At 38.5% G+C, this 17,800-nt stretch overlaps 4 protein-coding genes and 1 non-coding gene across 9 annotated transcripts; 4 read left to right on the forward strand and 1 right to left on the reverse strand.

The window, feature by feature from the left end:
- The first annotated feature begins 1,336 nt into the window (after positions 1-1,336).
- LOC147570614 (putative 1-acylglycerol-3-phosphate O-acyltransferase) lies at positions 1,337-5,633 on the forward strand. The gene is made up of 9 exons (XM_086657171.1): positions 1,337-1,700; positions 2,503-2,739; positions 2,846-2,892; positions 3,031-3,149; positions 3,234-3,394; positions 3,831-3,940; positions 4,030-4,129; positions 4,599-4,722; positions 5,378-5,633. The coding sequence occupies exons 1-9, from the start codon at positions 1,504-1,506 to the stop codon at positions 5,501-5,503; spliced, it is 1,221 nt and encodes a 406-aa protein (XP_086513297.1). The 5' UTR covers positions 1,337-1,503; the 3' UTR covers positions 5,504-5,633.
- Positions 5,634-6,305: 672 nt separating this feature from the next.
- Positions 6,306-6,928, forward strand: LOC147570615 (30S ribosomal protein S31). The gene has a single exon (XM_086657173.1). It carries the CDS (start codon positions 6,365-6,367, stop codon positions 6,608-6,610), a length of 246 nt encoding a protein of 81 aa, XP_086513299.1. The 5' UTR covers positions 6,306-6,364; the 3' UTR covers positions 6,611-6,928.
- Positions 6,929-8,617: 1,689 nt separating this feature from the next.
- TRNAE-CUC (transfer RNA glutamic acid (anticodon CUC)) lies at positions 8,618-8,690 on the reverse strand. The gene has a single exon. It is a non-coding gene; the product is annotated as a tRNA-Glu (tRNA).
- Positions 8,691-8,791: 101 nt separating this feature from the next.
- On the forward strand, positions 8,792-12,386 carry ARC6 (Chaperone DnaJ-domain superfamily protein). Of its 2 annotated transcripts, none has more exons than XR_015231473.1 (5): positions 8,792-9,682; positions 9,873-10,133; positions 10,228-11,190; positions 11,534-11,658; positions 11,965-12,386. XR_015231473.1 is itself a non-coding variant. In XM_086657175.1 (5 exons), exons 1-5 carry the CDS (start codon positions 8,816-8,818, stop codon positions 12,253-12,255), a joined length of 2,511 nt encoding a protein of 836 aa, XP_086513301.1. In that variant the 5' UTR covers positions 8,792-8,815; the 3' UTR covers positions 12,256-12,386. The 2 variants fall into 2 exon arrangements, 1 of the variants encoding a protein (XP_086513301.1); XM_086657175.1 differs by having other exon boundaries at positions 10,228-11,194.
- Positions 12,387-12,393: 7 nt separating this feature from the next.
- LOC147570618 (B-box zinc finger protein 19-like) lies at positions 12,394-15,498 on the forward strand. Of its 4 annotated transcripts, none has more exons than XM_086657177.1 (7): positions 12,394-12,562; positions 12,669-12,724; positions 13,521-13,657; positions 14,496-14,592; positions 14,687-14,802; positions 14,900-15,139; positions 15,213-15,498. In XM_086657177.1, exons 3-7 carry the CDS (start codon positions 13,565-13,567, stop codon positions 15,294-15,296), a joined length of 630 nt encoding a protein of 209 aa, XP_086513303.1. In that variant the 5' UTR covers positions 12,394-12,562; positions 12,669-12,724; positions 13,521-13,564; the 3' UTR covers positions 15,297-15,498. The 4 variants fall into 4 exon arrangements, with proteins under 4 accessions (XP_086513303.1, XP_086513304.1, XP_086513305.1 ...); XM_086657178.1 differs by having other exon boundaries at positions 13,593-13,657; XM_086657179.1 differs by having other exon boundaries at positions 12,413-12,724; positions 13,593-13,657.
- Positions 15,499-17,800: the final 2,302 nt, after the last annotated feature.

A 17,800-nucleotide genomic window follows, 5' to 3' on the forward strand; every position in this document is an offset into this window, starting at 1 on the left:
TCTTATAATTTATACCCATACTCGAACAACCCTAAAACTTCAAAATCTAAAATGAGAACCCTTCTCAGGATATATTGCCTACGAAATAATCAACAGAGTACAATTAAAAAAAAAACAGAGTCCGGCATGAACATTGATAGCAGTTGTCTGGGACTAATCGAAACAACACTACCACAAGTCTCGGATTTGTCCAGTCTGAGCTTCTGAGGGCAATGCTTTGGGTCTCGGCCTGGTTAGTCCGAAAAGAGGACCTATAGGTGGTGGGAGTCTGAGCTTCTGAGGGCAATGCTTTGGGTCTCGGCCTGGTTAGTCCGAAAAGAGGACCTATAGGTGGTGGGAGTCTGATGGAGACGGATCACGGTCAATCAGGCGCCAAGAGAAATTGATTAGAAATAGGGGTGAGCAGCGGTCGGTTGCCGATCATTTAGAGTCCGGCCGAACCGAACCAATCAATGGCGGTTTGGCTAGATCATCGGCCGAAGCCGAGCCGATCAAATTGCCAGCCGACTTCGTTCGGCCTGGTTCGGTTTGGTTCGATTGACTTCGGTTGGTCGGTCCGCCCGAACACATTAAACCAAATAAAACGTGAGAAAAATGAAATTATTGAAATGATAATGTTTAACAATGTAATTCCAATCAAAACGTAAATCAAAACGTAAAGAGATAACGTATTAGGCACAAAATAACTAAAATCTTTTAACAACCATATATTTAAATTCAATTGTCTTGTAACCGTCATAGACACATAAATAACTTAAAAAGATAAATTCCATACACAAAGGTCAGACAAGTATATAAAACTTGAATAGTGGTGTATTAGTTTGATGGGAGATTGGGAGCTTTGATGTTAAGACTTCACATCTTACCGAAAGCGGCAAGAAGAATAGTCGAAAACTATATTAATTAGGTTAGATTTTAACCTTTTCACTTAAGGACAAAACAAATAGAAACTTATAATTCAAAGGAGCTCTTTTTTCTATTAAAGGTTTCAATCCGTAGAATAATCCTTCCTTAATTTTCAATCCCGATTTACTATTTAGTTTCAACTTTTAAATACTTATTTTTAGTTTTATTTTATACAATATATATATATATATATATAATGTATAATAAATATATGTAGTTTGGTCGGTTCGGTTTTGGCGGTTTTCAATATCCCAAGCCGAAGTCAAACCAAACTTTGATCGGTTGATCGGCTTTTCAGTCGAATCGAGCCGAATACTATTCGGTTCGGCCTAAAAACCATTCGGTCTGGTTCGGCCGAGTTCGGTCTGGTCGGTTCGTCGACCGTTGCTCACCCCTAATTAGAAATGATCTTTCCTCTTTCTTTTTCTTATTTATTTACTCCATGAAAGTTTGAAGAAATAAATTGACTTTGAAGATAACATCAGCAATTACGTCACACTTGAGAGAAATAAAAATTAAGAAGAGAGTCAGCGAAGCTAAGAAATTCATTCATCAGCAATCTGAATCATACTCCATATATTTGATTTGAGGAATTGAATGAGCAGACGTTTGCCGACTTCTTCTTCTTTGTCGAAAATGGCTGAGGCAACAATCAAAAAGGTCGATGTTGAACTTTCTTCTTCTTCGTCTAATAAATCTGGATCTAGGTCTCTTTGGCCTTCTGTTCTTCGTTGGATTCCTACTTCTAACTTTCAAATTATTGCCGCTGAAAAACGCCTTCTATCCTTGGTCAAGTACGCCCCTCTTTCTTATTCCTTGTTTATTGTTCTTTTGATCTTGTAATTCTTTGTTTCTGCTTTGATTTTGAGTTTTTTTGTTTCGAAAATGGAAACCCACAGTGAATTCAATTTAGGGTATGTAAAAGTTTCAATTTTTAGTGAGTTTATGATTGATTACTGGAATCCCTTTATTTTGCATATTTGTGTTTGTTTTATGTTAGGGAGATGCTAGAGTTACAAAGGATAAAACAAAGTCTAAATTGCTTACCCTTTATGAAACTGAAGTTGGTTCTGGATTTTAGGGTGACTGATATATTCGTATTGATGAATTTCTAGAATCGTGGTAATATGGATTTGAAATTCCTTCAATGGGGTATGTTTTGTATGGATTTGAAATTCCTTCAATGGGGTATCTTTTGAATTGACCCACGTCGCTTGGGAGAGTGTCTAGAGCCTCGGCTATAGCTGCTCGCTTGCTCAAAATTAGTAACAAAATCTTGTAGTGGTTGGGTATGACCCTATGAGTGTCAAAGTGCGTATAGTATCGAGAACTGCTGCAGCGTAGGTCGTTGGAGGAGGGAAATTAGTAATTTCGATAATTGTTTTAATCTTTTGATGAACATTTCCGATGTCAATTTTCTTTAAAAAAAATGTGTTTTTGCCTATCCTATTTTCGAAGTACTACGCTTCCAATCAGTATATAACAAGCTTTTTTTTTTTTGAAACTTTGAATGAATAACAAGCTTTAGTTAACGAAAAACATGATATTTAACAGCTAATTTGGTCTTAGCTAATTCTGTTTTCACATGCATTGCAGAACTCCGTATGTTCAGGAGCAGGTTAATATAGGATCAGGGCCGCCTGGATCGACAGTAAGGTGGTTTAGATCCAAGAGCGACGAGCCTCGGTTTATAAATACGGTTACATTTGATAGTAAAGATGACTCTCCTACTCTTGTTATGGTTCATGGTTATGGTGCCTCTCAAGGTTTCTTCTTCCGGAATTTCGATGCTCTTGCTAGTCGTTTTAGAGTAATTGCAATTGATCAGCTCGGGTGAGTTGGTCTTTACCAAATTGGATATTTACTCATGCTTCTTCTTAATGTCTATTCTTCAAGAATAATTGTTCAGATTTTAACCATATCGGGCGATTTTTTATAGGTGGGGTGGTTCAAGCAGGCCTGATTTTACATGTAAAACCACTGAAGGTATTATATATGTTTTCGATATGTAAACTATATGACAAAATGCATACAGACCCTGTACTTGTCATGGTTACTTCTAAACGATTGAGGTACTAGGGTAATCAAAAGACTGGGTTTAATCCTAGGTTTATTCGAATGCAGAAACTGAGGCATGGTTCATTGACTCCTTTGAGGAATGGCGCAAAGCTAAAAACCTCACAAACTTTATTTTGCTTGGTCATTCTTTTGGAGGATATGTTGCAGCCAAATATGCTCTCAAGGTGGTTTTTTTGTTCCCTAATTGCTTATTATATTTAACAGGTCATTTCCTCATAGTTCTAACGATGATTTTATGCGTTTCGCAGCATCCTGAACACATTCAACATTTGATTTTGGTGGGTTCTGCTGGATTTTCATCAGAAGCTGATGACAAGTCTGAATTTCTAACTCGATTTAGAGCAACATGGAAAGGAGCTATTTTAAACCATCTTTGGGAATCTAACTTTACTCCTCAGAAAGTGATCCGGTATTCCCCTTTTTCTTCTTATGTATGTTTCCTTCAGGTAGATGAACTCGTACAGATTTGTACAATACATGCACATTTCTTCTCTCATTTAACTTTATGTAAATTTAAATGGTTCCGTGGATACGCTCTCATCAGTCTTGTGCTTCTTAAACTCGGTTTTAGTCTTATCCTTTTGGATTGCAGGAACCTTGAAATCTGCTTAGAGGGGTTGTTTCCTTTCTGAATTAATCTTATAGTAATCTAGTCATAGGTTTCTTTCAAAAGTAGTGCTGAAAATTCTTCAAATCATTCTTCATCTATTTGTTGATAATTTTCTAAGCAGGTGTCAGTATCCATATCAATGAAGATTTCCTACTTTGACAAAAAGAATTATTTTGATCAGGGAGAATTTCATTTCCTCGAATATGAGTTTGATTCAGTTATGTTCACCATGCAGAGGTTTAGGTCCTTGGGGTCCAGACATGGTTCGGAGATATACAAGTGCTAGATTCAAAGTAAGTGCAAATGGTGATGTACTAAATGAAGAGGAGACAAGTTTGCTTACAGGTATACTAGACCTTCCACCTTTGGTAGTTCAATTGCAATATGGCACTAGTACTGCATAATCCTTTTTTAACACATCCCTTCGATGGCAGATTACGTATACCATACTTTAGCTGCCAAAGCTAGCGGAGAATTGTGTTTGAAGTACATATTTTCTTTTGGAGCGTTTGCACGACTTCCGCTTCTTCAGAGGTCTTAAGTCATTGCTAATTTAACTTCTCTGCAATATTTTCCTTTCTTTATCTTCTGTATTATTTGGTTTTTTACTTCTCTAAGTCAGATCTGAAATTTGACTCGAGGTATGAATTGACTCTAGTCAGACCAATTTTGGAAGTTAGGTTTGTTGAATTACCATAAAAGGCGTAGACTAAAATCTTGAATATACTCGTGTTATGGTTTTTCTAGTCAATAGTTTTAGAGGGATACAAAATTATACGAACACCCATACTCCCATATGAAACTTTTCATCCCTGAATATGATCTGCTGTGGTAAAGACGAAGAGCTATCAATTCCGTGTCTTACATTTAATTCTTATCATAAGAGGGTGCTACTCATTAGTCATCCATTTGTACAATATTGTCGAATTCCGACATAAGTGATGGGTTTTACACTTTCTCTAATATGTTTATATGCACTTGTCTCTTTCTTCCATGGTTGCAGGTCATCAGAATGGAAAGTGCCAACTTCTTTCATTTACGGTACTGATGATTGGATGAACTACAAAGGGGCGCAGAAAGCTCGCGAGAGTATGCCTGTCCCTTGCGAGATTATCAGAGTGCCCCAGGTCTCTCTCTCTCTCTCTCTCTCTCTCTCTCTCTCTCTCTCTCTCTCTCTCTCTCTCTCCATACACACACTCTTACACGAACACACTCTTACACGAACACACTCTTACACGAACACATGAACAAAGTCTAACACGACCACAAACATATCTAGACTAGTAGGCAAAATCCATCTTTTTTACCCTTAGGTTAACTCCAATTCCCATTTACTCCCGTAAGTTTGCCTAGATTCTTGGGACGCCACCCATCTGGCAGTGTGGGCAAAGATCGGCGTTGGCCTAGTGCAGTAGGGGCGGCCCAGTCTGTCTCTCGCTAAGCTGGGCGGGCTAATTCTGCAGTTCGAGTTTCAGGTCCTGAAAAAGGACATCATCTTATCCTTCTGCACGCAGAAAAACTATCCAAGCTCACTTGTCTAGGAATTGCCAGTACTTTATGATTATTGACATCTTAAAGGTTGTGGCCTTAATATCCAAGTCAAGACATGATTGTTAATGAGTCTCTTTGACCTAATTAAGGTGTGCATCTGATCTACGATCAATATTAGATGGAACTTGTCTACCTGTGAAAATGGATTTTGCACATTCAGAAAGTTCATAAGTAAATTAGTAATGTTGTAAGAGTTGTCCATTAACTAGATCTCACACTTTTTGACTGCAGGCTGGTCATTTTGTGTTCATAGAGAATCCACCAGCGTTCCATTCGGCTGTTTTTCACGCTTGCCGGAGATTCTTGTCACCTGATTCAGTGAATTTACGCTTCCCGGATGACCTGATTTCTGCTTAAAAATATGAACTGTAGGACTTTTATCCTTTCCAGAACTTTGATTGTAGCTCTTATTGTATTCCTTATTTGTTATTGATGTATGTATATAAGTTATAATGAATGACCTAATAAATAACACTGAATGACCGAATGCTACATGTACGACCACACAAGCTAAGGGCAAGCTGCTCGCTAGCCTCTCATATAAAAGCCCAACTTGTAAGGTTTTGTTTCATCTGGTTTTAAGTGTTCATTGTCTTCTTCTGTCCCCCCACCACCACCATAACCACCACGGCGTTTTCCTTCTCTCTCCCTCCTATCAATGGCTGTCCGCGAAGGCGCCCCATCCTTTTCCTCTTAGCCCATTCCCTTTCTTGGCACTCCACGTAGCCTTCAGATTGAGCAGTCCAATGCTCACGTATTGTGGCAGTCTGAGGCTTTGAATACAAGCACCTTTTTTTTTTTTCCTCTGAGGCCGTTCCTCTCTTGGCACGCTACGTAGGCCTTGGATTGAGCAGTCTGAGTCCCTTGAATTGGGGCAGTCTAAGGGTTTCAAACTCAACACTCCTCGTAGGCCTCGGATTGAGCTATCCGAGGGCTTTGAATTGACCCGAGTCTATGCTGTTCAAGCCTAGACGGACACGTGTAAGCCCGAGTGCCGAAGGGCACTGGCCCTGGCCCTTGCAGTCCGCGAAGAGGGTTAGTGGAGTCCGACTGTCCGAGTGCCGTAGGGCACTGCCCTGTGTAGGGCGCGAAGAGGGTAAGGGGACTGAGTGTAAGCATAATTTGGGTGGAAATATCCTAAATATCATTCTAGTTTTCAGTACTATATTTTCTCGGCCTCTTCTTTGTTTTGATTCTGAGAGTGAAGTGAAAGCGACAATGGCGACGATGATGCAGAAATGCGGCGGTTTAGTGAGAAGAGTGACGATGACGGAGATTGGTGGTCCGACGGCATCAATTCCGGCACTGTGTGGTCGAGGAGATAAGAAGACTAAAAAAGGAAAGAGATTCAAAGGGTCGTATGGAAATGCGAGGCCTAAGAAGGAGAAGATGATCGAGAGGATTAAAGACAAGGTTGAGGTACCTAGATCCACTCCTTGGCCTCTTCCTTTCAAGCTCATATGAATCAAATTAAGATTTTTTTTTTACTACCTATCTCTCTCTCTCTCCCAAATACTAATTGGGGATTAGGGTTTTGGTTTCATATTATGGTGTGGTTTTGTCAGAATCAAATTAATGGATGAATTGAATACTTGAAATGATAATTTGTTTCAGATTGTTGATTTCGATGTATTTGTATTGAAGAATTAACAGCATCTGAAAGTTAGGGTTGTTATTTTTATTTTTTGCATAAAAGTTAGGGTTTTTATTAAAGAACAAATGGGGACCAAATCATGATTCTTGCAGTACTTGTGAAATTGAATTTTTTGAATGTTTTCTTAAGATCTATGATTTTTTGCATATTGGGTATTCCTTAAGAGGTTAATTTTGTCTAATAGTTCATATAGGAAGGAAGGACTCACCCATCGTCGAAGAACCCTAGACAACCCATTATAACACGATCAAATGTATAGATATCCCTTCAAAACAACATAAATCATCGAAAGGATCTAAGACGATAAACAATAGTAGGAAATGATGCGAAAAATAGATCGATTTGATATAACTTTTCACTTAGAATTAGCAAAAGCAATGTCTCCTTGTGTAATATAGGCGATTAGTTATTCACTCCTGGTAGACTATGCACATTGATGTTAGGGTTGCTATGTAGTAGGCTACTCGAAAGAGATAGTTGTTTCGTTACAATGGGAAATTACAGGATCCTAAGGGGTTACAGATATTGATCTTGACCTATTACCAGATGTTGGTTTACGTTGAACACTCGGGAAGACAAAACTTGAATTACAGAACACAAAGAGTTCTTTTACTTACATCACTCGACTTTTTTTTGTTGAAGAAAGTTGAGATAAAATGCTTGCTAGAAGCTTAATATTCTGCATTTCTCAGGAAGACAAAACTTGAATTGTTTGCTATATTGATCTTGTGAAACTTGACATTTATCTTGAGCTTTTCAGATTTGTGATTCATTATTGTAGAATTGTAGTAGTGTTTTGTGAAGAAATCAAGAGTTAGATTGGAGTTGGTTTTATAGCAAAAGCATGGTATGGAGTTGGTTTTGTGGCAAAAGCATGGTGTGGAGTTGGTTTTGTGGCAACATGGTCGAGACGACTCCAGAGTACATGAGGAACTTTTACGAGATAGTGTCACCAAAAGTGCATGAAAGACGGGACAAAACTTCCCCAAAAAATGAAGAAGAGTTGGCGAAAGTGCGTAAAAAGGGTTGCCAATTTTCTTAGAAAGAGTTGCGGAAAGTGCACAAAAAGTGTCGTTAAGAATGCATGGAAGAGTTGTTGGCAGAAGTGCAGGAAGACATGTTGGCATAAATTAATTACTACAAGTGGTAAAAATGTCACGAAAAGTGCACAAGGGAGTGTTGCTAAAAATGCATAAAAGAGTGTTGCTAAGAATGCGTAAAGGAGTGTTGCTAAAAATGTACAAAGTGTTACCGAAGTGTACAAATTAATGTTGCCCAAAGTGTTCAAGGAGTGTTACTAAAAATAGTAAAAAGTGTCTGAAAAACTGCACAAAAATAGTTAGGATAAGTATGTAAAGCCATATTCTTAGAAGTGAATGAAGTAGTACAAAACGTCACACTAGAAGCGCACAAAAATGTTACTGAAAATTCCTAAGCATTCTTTCCGAAATGGTGCAGAAGAGTGGTGAACTACTACAACACTCGTAGATGCACTGAAAATTCCTAAACATTCTTTCGTGAAAGTGCATCTACGAGTGTTCTAGTAGTTCATTAAAAGTGCACAAGTGTTACCAAAAGAACACACGCTAAATATAAATGAAGGAGTGTTGCCGCAAGTGGTAGAAAATGCATACGTGATACTTAGTTGGAAAAATATGTCGCAATAAGTGCACAAAAAGTGCCGAAGAAATATATGTTGGAAAAATGCAAGTGTCGATATAACCAATCGTCACTCACACCACGTTAAAGTGACACCAAAAGGCCTTGTGGGTGCTTAGTTGGCGTGGAGATAAAAATCAGAGGAGAAAAAAAGGTTTTTCCGTTGCCGGGACTTGAACCCGGGTCTCTCGGGTGAGAGCCGAGTATCCTGACCAACTAGACTACAACGGAACTGTTGCAAATATTCCGAAGGAAACCTACATAGAGTCGTTACTATCTAGAGGGAGAAGGAGAGATAAGTGAGAGTGAAATAGAGGAGAAGAGAGAGTCTGGAGAGAGAGAGAGATTCTTGAGTAATGGAAGCTTTGAACCCTAATTTAGGTTTAGGCATTTGCTCAGGAAGAAGACCAATTAACCCTAATTTAAACACACCAAAGAGATTTCCTCCTCCTCCTCCCAAATTAAACCCTAATTTCTTAAATGTTGGACCTTTTGGTAGTAGAAATGGGAACTTTACTACCACCACCACTTCCATTCCTACTTGCTCCGCTAGCAAATGGGCTGACCGTCTCATCACCGACTTCCAATTCCCCTCTTCTTCCTCCACCACCACCACCACCACCACCACCGTCGATTCTCCTGACAACAACAACAACAGCAACTACACCACTTCTTCAAACACCCCTCTCTCTTCTCTCCTCCCTCCCCCTCCTCCTTCCTCCCTTCCTGATCGCCACCTTCCTCTCCCCATCGACTTCTATCAGGTTTTAGGAGCTGAGACTCATTTCTTAGGAGACGGAATTAGAAGAGCATACGATTCTAAAATTTCTCAACAACCTCAATATGGGTTTAGTCAAGATGCTTTAATAAGTAGACGTCAGATTCTTCAAGCTGCTTGTGAAACCCTAGCTAACCCTTACTCAAGAGCTGATTATAATCAAGGTCTTATTGAAGATGAAGATGCTACTCTTATTACTCAAGTCCCATGGGATAATGTTCCTGGTGCATTAATTGTTTTACAAGAATCTGGTGAGACTGATATTGTTCTTACAATTGGGGAGAATTTGCTAAAACAAGGGAGATTACCTAAATCTTTTAAACAAGATGTTGTTTTGGTTATGGCACTTGCTTATGTTGATATTTCTAGGGATTCCATGGCTTTGTCTCCTCCTGATGTTATTCAAAGTTGTGAAGTTCTTGAAAGGGCTTTGAAGCTTTTGCAGGTTGGTTTGTTAGTCTTTTCTTTTATAATGGTTGTTATATGTTGTTCTTTTCAAGCAAATTGGTTTAAATTGTTCATCAGAGGGCAGTCGAAAAATGAGAGATTTTTTTATATCATGTTCATAACTTTATATGGTTTACTAGTTTTACTTGCATTAATGGTTGTTCTTAATGTATGTGATCTTCGTTTAGGAGGAAGGTGCGAGTAACCTTGCACCTGATCTTCAAGCACAGATTGACGACACGTTAGAAGAGATAACCCCTCGTTGTGTTTTAGAGCTTCTTGCATTGCCTCTGAACGAGGAGCACCAGAGAAGACGAGAGGAAGGTCTACATGGTGTCCGCAATATTCTGTGGGCTGTTGGAGGTGGTGGTGCAGCTGCTATTGCTGGAGGATTCACTCGAGAAGAGTTCATGAATGAAGCCTTCTTAAGAATGACAGCAGCCGAGCAGGTGAGTTATGTGATTGGTTGCTACTGTGTAAACTTGTCTAAGTCTCATTGTCATTTTGATTGAGCTTGTTATGTACTCATTGTTTTGTATGAAGGTGGATTTGTTCGCTGCAACTCCAAGTAATATACCGGCGGAGAGTTTTGAAGTTTATGGAGTGGCACTAGCTCTGGTTACCCAGGCCTTTGTAAGTAAAAAACCCCATCTTATGAAGGATGCCGATAACCTTTTCCAACAACTTCAACAAACCAAGGTTACATCTCTTGGAGCAGTTGTTTCTGATTATGCCATGAGGGCAGATCGTGAAGCGGACTTTGCCTTAGAACGTGGACTGTGTTCATTGCTTGTTGGAGAGCTCGATGAATGCCGTTCATGGTTGGGCTTAGATAATGAAAACTCACCCTATAGAAATCCATCAATTATCGAATTTGTGATGGAAAATTCAGTGGATGACAAAGACAACGATCTTCTTCCTGGGCTTTGTAGATTATTGGAGACTTGGCTAATGGAGGTGGTTTTTCCTAGATTTAGAGATACCCAAGATTTACAGTTCAAGCTCGGTGATTACTATGATGATCCCACTGTCCTGAGATATCTGGAAAGGCTGGAAGGGGTTGGTGGATCACCGTTAGCAGCTGCAGCAGCCATTGTGAGAATTGGGACTCAGGCTACAGCTGTGCTTGATAATGTTAAGACAACTGCGATTCTTGCTTTACAGAAAGTATTTCCTATGGGTGACAAAGATGAAACTATAAGACGCGAAGAAAATAATAACAAGAGTAATACTGTGTTTGCTATGGAAGGTGAAGAATTCTCCGAGGTTCATGATCATGATATTTTAGGTGGGTTACCTAAGATCTCCGGGGAAGTTTATGCCAATGAGGTTGAAGATGAAGAGTCCATAACTGAAAAAATAAAAGATGTAAGTCTTAAGATCACATGTGCTGGGGTGGTAATTGGATTACTGACTTTAGGAGGCTTGAAGTATATACCAGCTAGAAATGGGTTATCTGTTTCTCGCAAAGAAGTCGGTTCAGCAATGGCTTCTGACGTTGTCAATGTGGGTATGATCCGATGATACTTTTTCTCTCTGTCATTTTACATGTTAAACTCAAAAAATAAGTTATTGAGTTGATCCAAAATTTCTTTCGCTGTTTTGTTTATTGCTTCAAAATTTGTATTTTTTTTCCTTTCTTAATAGCTCTCTGTGTTGAATAAATCATTTCTGGAGGTAAAATTGAAGGCTTTTAACTCTTAAGCACAGTATTTCACAATTACCAGGGTACTCATGCTAAATGTAACAAATAGAGAGACAAATTATTGTGAACGTTTGCATTTTGGCATACTAACTAAAGACTAAGGCGAATAAAAATGTTGATATTTGTGGTAATACATGTGTGCAGATGACGATATTGTTAAGGAAATACCGAAAATGGATGCAAGATTAGCAGAAAGTTTAGTGCGGAAGTGGCAGAATATTAAGTCTCAGGCTCTGGGACCTCAGCATTATCTCGGTCAGTTGCCTGAGGTAACAAATGGTTCCTCTTCGTCTAAACCTTATTTTCTTCATTATACTGTGCATTTCTTCACAGTGAATTGGATCACAAAATGAGTAGTCTTATTTGTTTTACTGCTAACAAGTTCTCAAATGTAAAGGAGTTTGGGCTGAAAATTTGAATGAAGTCTCAGGCACCTTCTCTTAGGAAAAACCTTCTGATGTTGGGAATCTTCAAGCAACTCTTTTCTCTGTTTACTACATTCTGAGTTTCTCTTCTTGAATTTTTATTTTTTTCGTATGTGTTTTCGAGTCCCTGACACATTTTAATCCAACCAGGTATTGGAGGGTCATATGCTTAAGATATGGACAGATCGTGCAGCAGAGATTGCACAAAAGGGTTGGTTCTGGGAGTACACTCTGCTCGGCTTAACAATCGACAGTGTAACCATCTCACTAGACGGACGACGAGCAATGGTAGAAGCAACACTTGAGGAGGAAGCCCAGCTCACGGATACTGCACAACCCGAACACAATGACTCATATAACACGTCGTACTCGACGAGATACGAAATGTGTTGGTTCGAATCAGGATGGAAGATCATAGAAGGTGCTGTCTTAAAGTCATAAGTAGAGAGAGAAAATTAAGATTGATTTTCAGATCACCAAAATGTCTTGCCATTCTTCCTGTGTTAGTTCTCTCTGTAAATCCCAGAGTTACTTTCTCCTCTGTTCATCATTATTCATCCTATTATGTTTTTAAGTCAGCCTTTTCGATACATGTTAGCTTTTCAATCAGGTTTAAGCTTGTCATTGGTCTCTGTTAAGTCCTCTCTCTCTCTAAGATTTCCGGTCTGAACTGCGCAGACACACATACAAGTTATAATAAAATGTGATCATCAGCGATATTGACATTCTCGATCTGCCTGGGTCTCTTGTGAGTTGTGAAGAAGAACAACCAGTTTCCTAACAATGTCAGTGCTCTATTAAGTTTCTTCCACTTGAGTTGTATCATTTGTCAAAGAAGCTCAATGGTGTTGCAGGTGGTAGCATTATGTTGGTTTGGAGTGTTTGATATGGAGGCTTTGGTGGGACTACTGTCTTTCATTTTCTTATCTTTAGGTTTTCAAAACGTTGATATTTGAGCGGTTGAGCCTAACACGTGTATTTTTTTGGGTGACGTGGAGTTCGTGTGACTTTTAAGCCTATCACATGTGGACTTAGATCTGATACCATGTTAAGTTTGTGGTCCTCTTCACACATTGCCAATTGGTTTTGAGTTAAATGACCACAAACTTAACAACAGGAGCATCGGGAAGTTTATCGGTCACATAGGCTTGATGTCAATCGCTATCCATAGGTGTCCTTATTTCTTTCCACATAGTAGTATTTGATTTTCAAATTATGAGACCTAACTAACCTTCACTCATTTTCATTCCACATAGTAGTATTTGATTTTCAAATTATGAGACCTAACTAACCTTCACTCATTTTCATGGGGTAGAATCATTTGGTGAAGAATGTGTGTGTGTGAGAGGGAGAGAGAGAAAGAAAGTAGTGGTGGAGGAAGAGAGACAAAAAGAGAGTGAAATGGAAACATCATAGATATTTTTCATCCCCCAAAATCTTTTATATACTTGTGGTTAAAACTCTTCAATCAAGATGCTTTCTTAAAGAAGAGATTCCAGTCCTTGTATATCTCTCTCTCCTTCACCACAAAATTTTCATTCTCTCTCTCTCTCTCTCTCTCTAACCAACACCATCTTTTTCTTTAGTACAAAAAAGCTCTGAAAATACTAGAGCATCATCATTGTCTGCATCCTTCCATTCATGCTATTTCAGTTTCTTGGTCAACCCAGTACTTCATTTTGTTCACTCTCTACAAAATAAGTTAGGGAAGAGACATGATAGAGAGAGAAAGAAGAAGAAGAAGAGAATTATGAGAACACTTTGTGATGTTTGTGAAGGTGCTGCTGCTACCCTTTTCTGTGCTGCTGATGAAGCTGCTCTCTGTCTTCCCTGTGATGAGAAGGTAAGCTTACTAGTTACTACAATATCTAGAGCTCTCTATGGTTAGGCCATAAATGTTGCGACCAAATCAAGTAACCAAGAAAAATAGAATCACAATAAACAATCACACAGAATATAAAGGGATTTATGTCATTCGGTTTGTTAAACCTATTCTTAGGATGGCGCGATGATTTCCACTGTGATAAGAAAACACGTCATACAAGGGGATAGTGAGAATGAATAAGATACCACTTGAGTTTCAATTTATGTAGCCACTAAAACTCTAATCCTACCTACTCACTGTCTCACCAATTCTCTTTTTCTAATTTTTAAAATTACACTGATACCCTTAGTATTGGTAACCCACCTTAACATAAGTTCTGCTTAACATACCATTCCTGCATCGGAAATCAGTTGTGCTAATAGGTCTAAAATTTCGTGCTGAGACCGTGTAAGCGGGTTGGTAGGTCGCGAGCCAGGTTTGATATCGACCTATATTCAAGGCAAACACTCGAGTTGTTTAGATAATAAATACTGAAAAAAATTGCATCTTTATATTCTTGTTATGACATTTGTTATGAAAAATTGATCTTTTTCAGTTTGTCTAATTTTGTTGAGGTTGAGGGGAATACCTCCTTGATTATTCCCTCCTTTAACAACTATTGGGTGTAAAATTAGGGTTTTTGGATGAAAGAAAGGATGAATATAGAGAGACAAATAATGGAATTCATATTTGGACTCTGGGTACTTGAGTTCTGCTGATGTTATAGCGATGTTTGTTTTGTTTATTTTAGATTATAGACAACGTATGGATAAGGTAGCTGTATAATTTCCACAAACCATTAATGTTTGAGTTGCAGGTTCATATGTGTAACAAGCTTGCGAGTCGACATGTACGTGTAGGACTTGCCGACCCAAATGACGTTCCTCGCTGTGATATATGCGAAAATTCACCTGGTACACTATATTCGCTTCTTCTTCTATAAATTTTCCTTCCTTTTTCTTCAAAAAACAAACTAAATTAGCTTCTTGGTGTTGGTACCCGATTTAGCTTTCTTTTACTGTGAGATCGACGGAACTTCCCTATGCTTGCAATGTGATATGGCTGTTCATGTTGGTGGTAAAAGAACCCACGCAAGATATCTCTTGTTGAGACAGCGAGCTGAGGTTTGTGTCCATATGTATACGATATATGTATATATTAGTACCCACATTGTTGGATTCTTTTAAGAGGAACGGGTTCTCAGTATCTTTCTTTTTGTAGTTTGTGGTGGATAAGTCCGCTCAGATAGACGAAGTTCCCTTCCACCCAATGGATTCAAGCGAGAAAAAACAAAACCAGCCACCGAAAATGTCAATGAATGAGAACCACGAAAACCACAGAGTCCCCTCTGTTCCAGTGCCACCAAATGCTAAAGATGACAACAATCGAAAGATGGATATCAACATGTTCGATCTTAATACCAAGCCTAACCGAACAAACGGGGAGGCTTCAAGTAACCATGTACGCATAATTCAATACAAATTTGTATATTGGCTTCTTTTTATCAATCTTATATTTATGTATGTATACACAGGGGGTAGATGATCGCAGTGTTAGCAATCACGAATCTGCGAGTATGGGTCCTGTCGGTTCGTGTGATAAAGAGGTTGATAAATGAAGAAGGTACTGTATTTACTTAATATTGCCAAGGTCGTTCGGACGTCCATTTGAATCCAGAAAAGGAAAAGGAAAGAAAGACAAGAATGATAGTGTCCTTGTAATAGGGAAATGTTGTAGAACTTGTATTGAAATATTCAGAAATGTAAGTTGTACAAAACCTGAATACATTATCGATCTCTGAGCAACAACATTTTCGGCCACTGTTATTACATTTTTTCTAATCTTAATCTTGAAATTAAGGGAAGAATCCCAAAGGTCCTAAGGTCACATGAACCAGGCCTTGGAACTAATCTTTAGATCCTTAGAGGTCCCATCTTCTATGTTTGTTATGAACCAAAACGGAAACCCTAAACCCAAACAACAAAACAGTTGTCCTGGTGTGAGCAAGTTGACCTGAATTGCCATGGCTTTTGAAAAAAAATTTGGCCATTGGTTATGACTCTAAGAGACTTTATCAATAAGCTTATTACTATACGTTAAAATGATCACAGACTAGACTCAACTGTAATAAACTTCCTTACTTCCTAAAAACATAAAGAGCCGAAAACAAACCAAGAAAACAAAGATTAATTACTATACCAGTATTAGACCATTCTTTGGTGTCAACCAAAGGTGGTGGTGGACTGGTGGTGATCATCTGGTCATGGTAGTCTTGGGATGCTAGTTGTGCTCCAACAGGATAAATACTCTCTTCAAGAACTGACAAAATGAAATACTTTCTAAGTTTATTATCTGGTCGAGGCAAACTACCATATTCACTATACTTCTTCTTCTTCATGTCATATAAATAAATAAAAGGAGGTTCGCCGGAGTCAGCAGTTAGACTTGTTATCAAAAACAAATCTTTTCCTGGAATTGATTTAATAATATGAATCTCATCATTTTTCATACAAAAAGGCAATTCAATCATCCCCCCAAAAATCCACTTATAATTATTATAACTCCACAGCCTCATCTCAGTCACCTTCTTTTGATTATCATAAACCATTCTCTTCATTATTGCTAATTGTCCATCAACTTCAAGTATAAATTCGTAACTGAGCCCATATGTTATACCATACGGGGGTGGTTTTATCAATCTAAGTTTCTCTTTTCCAACATCAAATGCTATAATTTTGTCCGGCCGGAAGTTGCCTCTGAACCAATATATAGAACCATTCAAGTAAACTGGATCTCTATAGTCAAAGACTATAACAGGTAGTACTTGGTGAGTCGTTCTCCACGTATTTTCACCGACCGTCAAAACCTCGCATATTACCTCTTTCCCACCAGTTTTTTTTTCCGCCACACGAATAATACTTTGTGTTCTTGGGTAACATGATCAAAACCAAATCCACTTAAAGGAGAAATATAATCAATACTATCACTATTACTTTTCCAAATATTTGACGTAATCCATGGTGACGCTTCTTTAGTGCAGAGATTGTAAATAAGAACAGAAGCTTTGCAACCTTCCAAACTATTGACGAAACATAACAGACCATTAACAGGTCCGAGTACGTGCTTTCCATCCCATGTATGCGGAATTTTTGTCACATCTTGGGTACTCCGCTTGAACAAATCTAGTGTGAGGAAACTACTTCGTAGGTGTTTCCGATTAGAATATATGTTAGAACGGATGAGGATCTTTTTATTTAATTTTGATTGACAACAACTGTGTAACGAGAAAAAGTGTTTGTTTTTTTGAATTAGAGACAACCAACTCTTACGTACACACTTGAACCGCATAAGTGACTTGGGAGGAAGTCTACTAAGTATGTCCACCATTATTTCATCAATACCATAAACTCCATGAAGATTTAAAACACCGTCCGCAGCGGCAGTTGTGGTGGTGATGGTGGGAACAGAACCTTCACTATGGTTACTCATTGTAGTTTAAACAAACTTATTTCCTTGTCTCTTTCTATAATTTCTTTCTTGGTCGAACATATGTATAAGAACATTCACAGAGAGATTTGAGAATCCCACTTTTAGTTAAACTTCCCTTAAAAACCCATCCCCTCTTTTAGTTAGAAGATTTTGATTAAAAAAAAAGGAAATATTTGGTTAAGTAACTTGTTTGACACTAAATTTCTTTTTCTTGTCACAAAAGTAAGGGGCATATACAAACACCTACTATAGAGAATGTGATGGCTGAGTGAATGTGATGACTGACCTGGCTGACCCGACAACAGGCCCTAAGAGGCTCTCGGCCAGATTGCTTTCCTAGAAAAACCGGTCCGAAATAGCATGACTCTTTTATTTAGGAGATTTGCGTAAAAAATAAAAGGCCAGCGCTTTGGGGAAAGCATTCCGCAGTATAAAATTTTAAAGGGAATATGCGAAATTTTAGGAATTTCCCGAAAAACAAATTTTAAGGGAAATCAAAGATTGCTTCTTCCTCTTATTCTTCATCATCTTCAACTCCGGCCACTATTTTCGACCATCATCTCCAACGACAACCATTCATCATTTTCTCCTTTTATTGTCTAAACGAGCGAAACAAGCAGAAACCGAGGGACA

The sequence above is a fragment of the Eschscholzia californica genome, unplaced genomic scaffold (assembly GCF_041429995.1).
Source record: "Eschscholzia californica isolate CP2 unplaced genomic scaffold, dmEscCali1.0.p SCAF_1, whole genome shotgun sequence".
In the NCBI taxonomy this organism is placed as follows: Eukaryota; Viridiplantae; Streptophyta; class Magnoliopsida; order Ranunculales; family Papaveraceae; genus Eschscholzia; species Eschscholzia californica.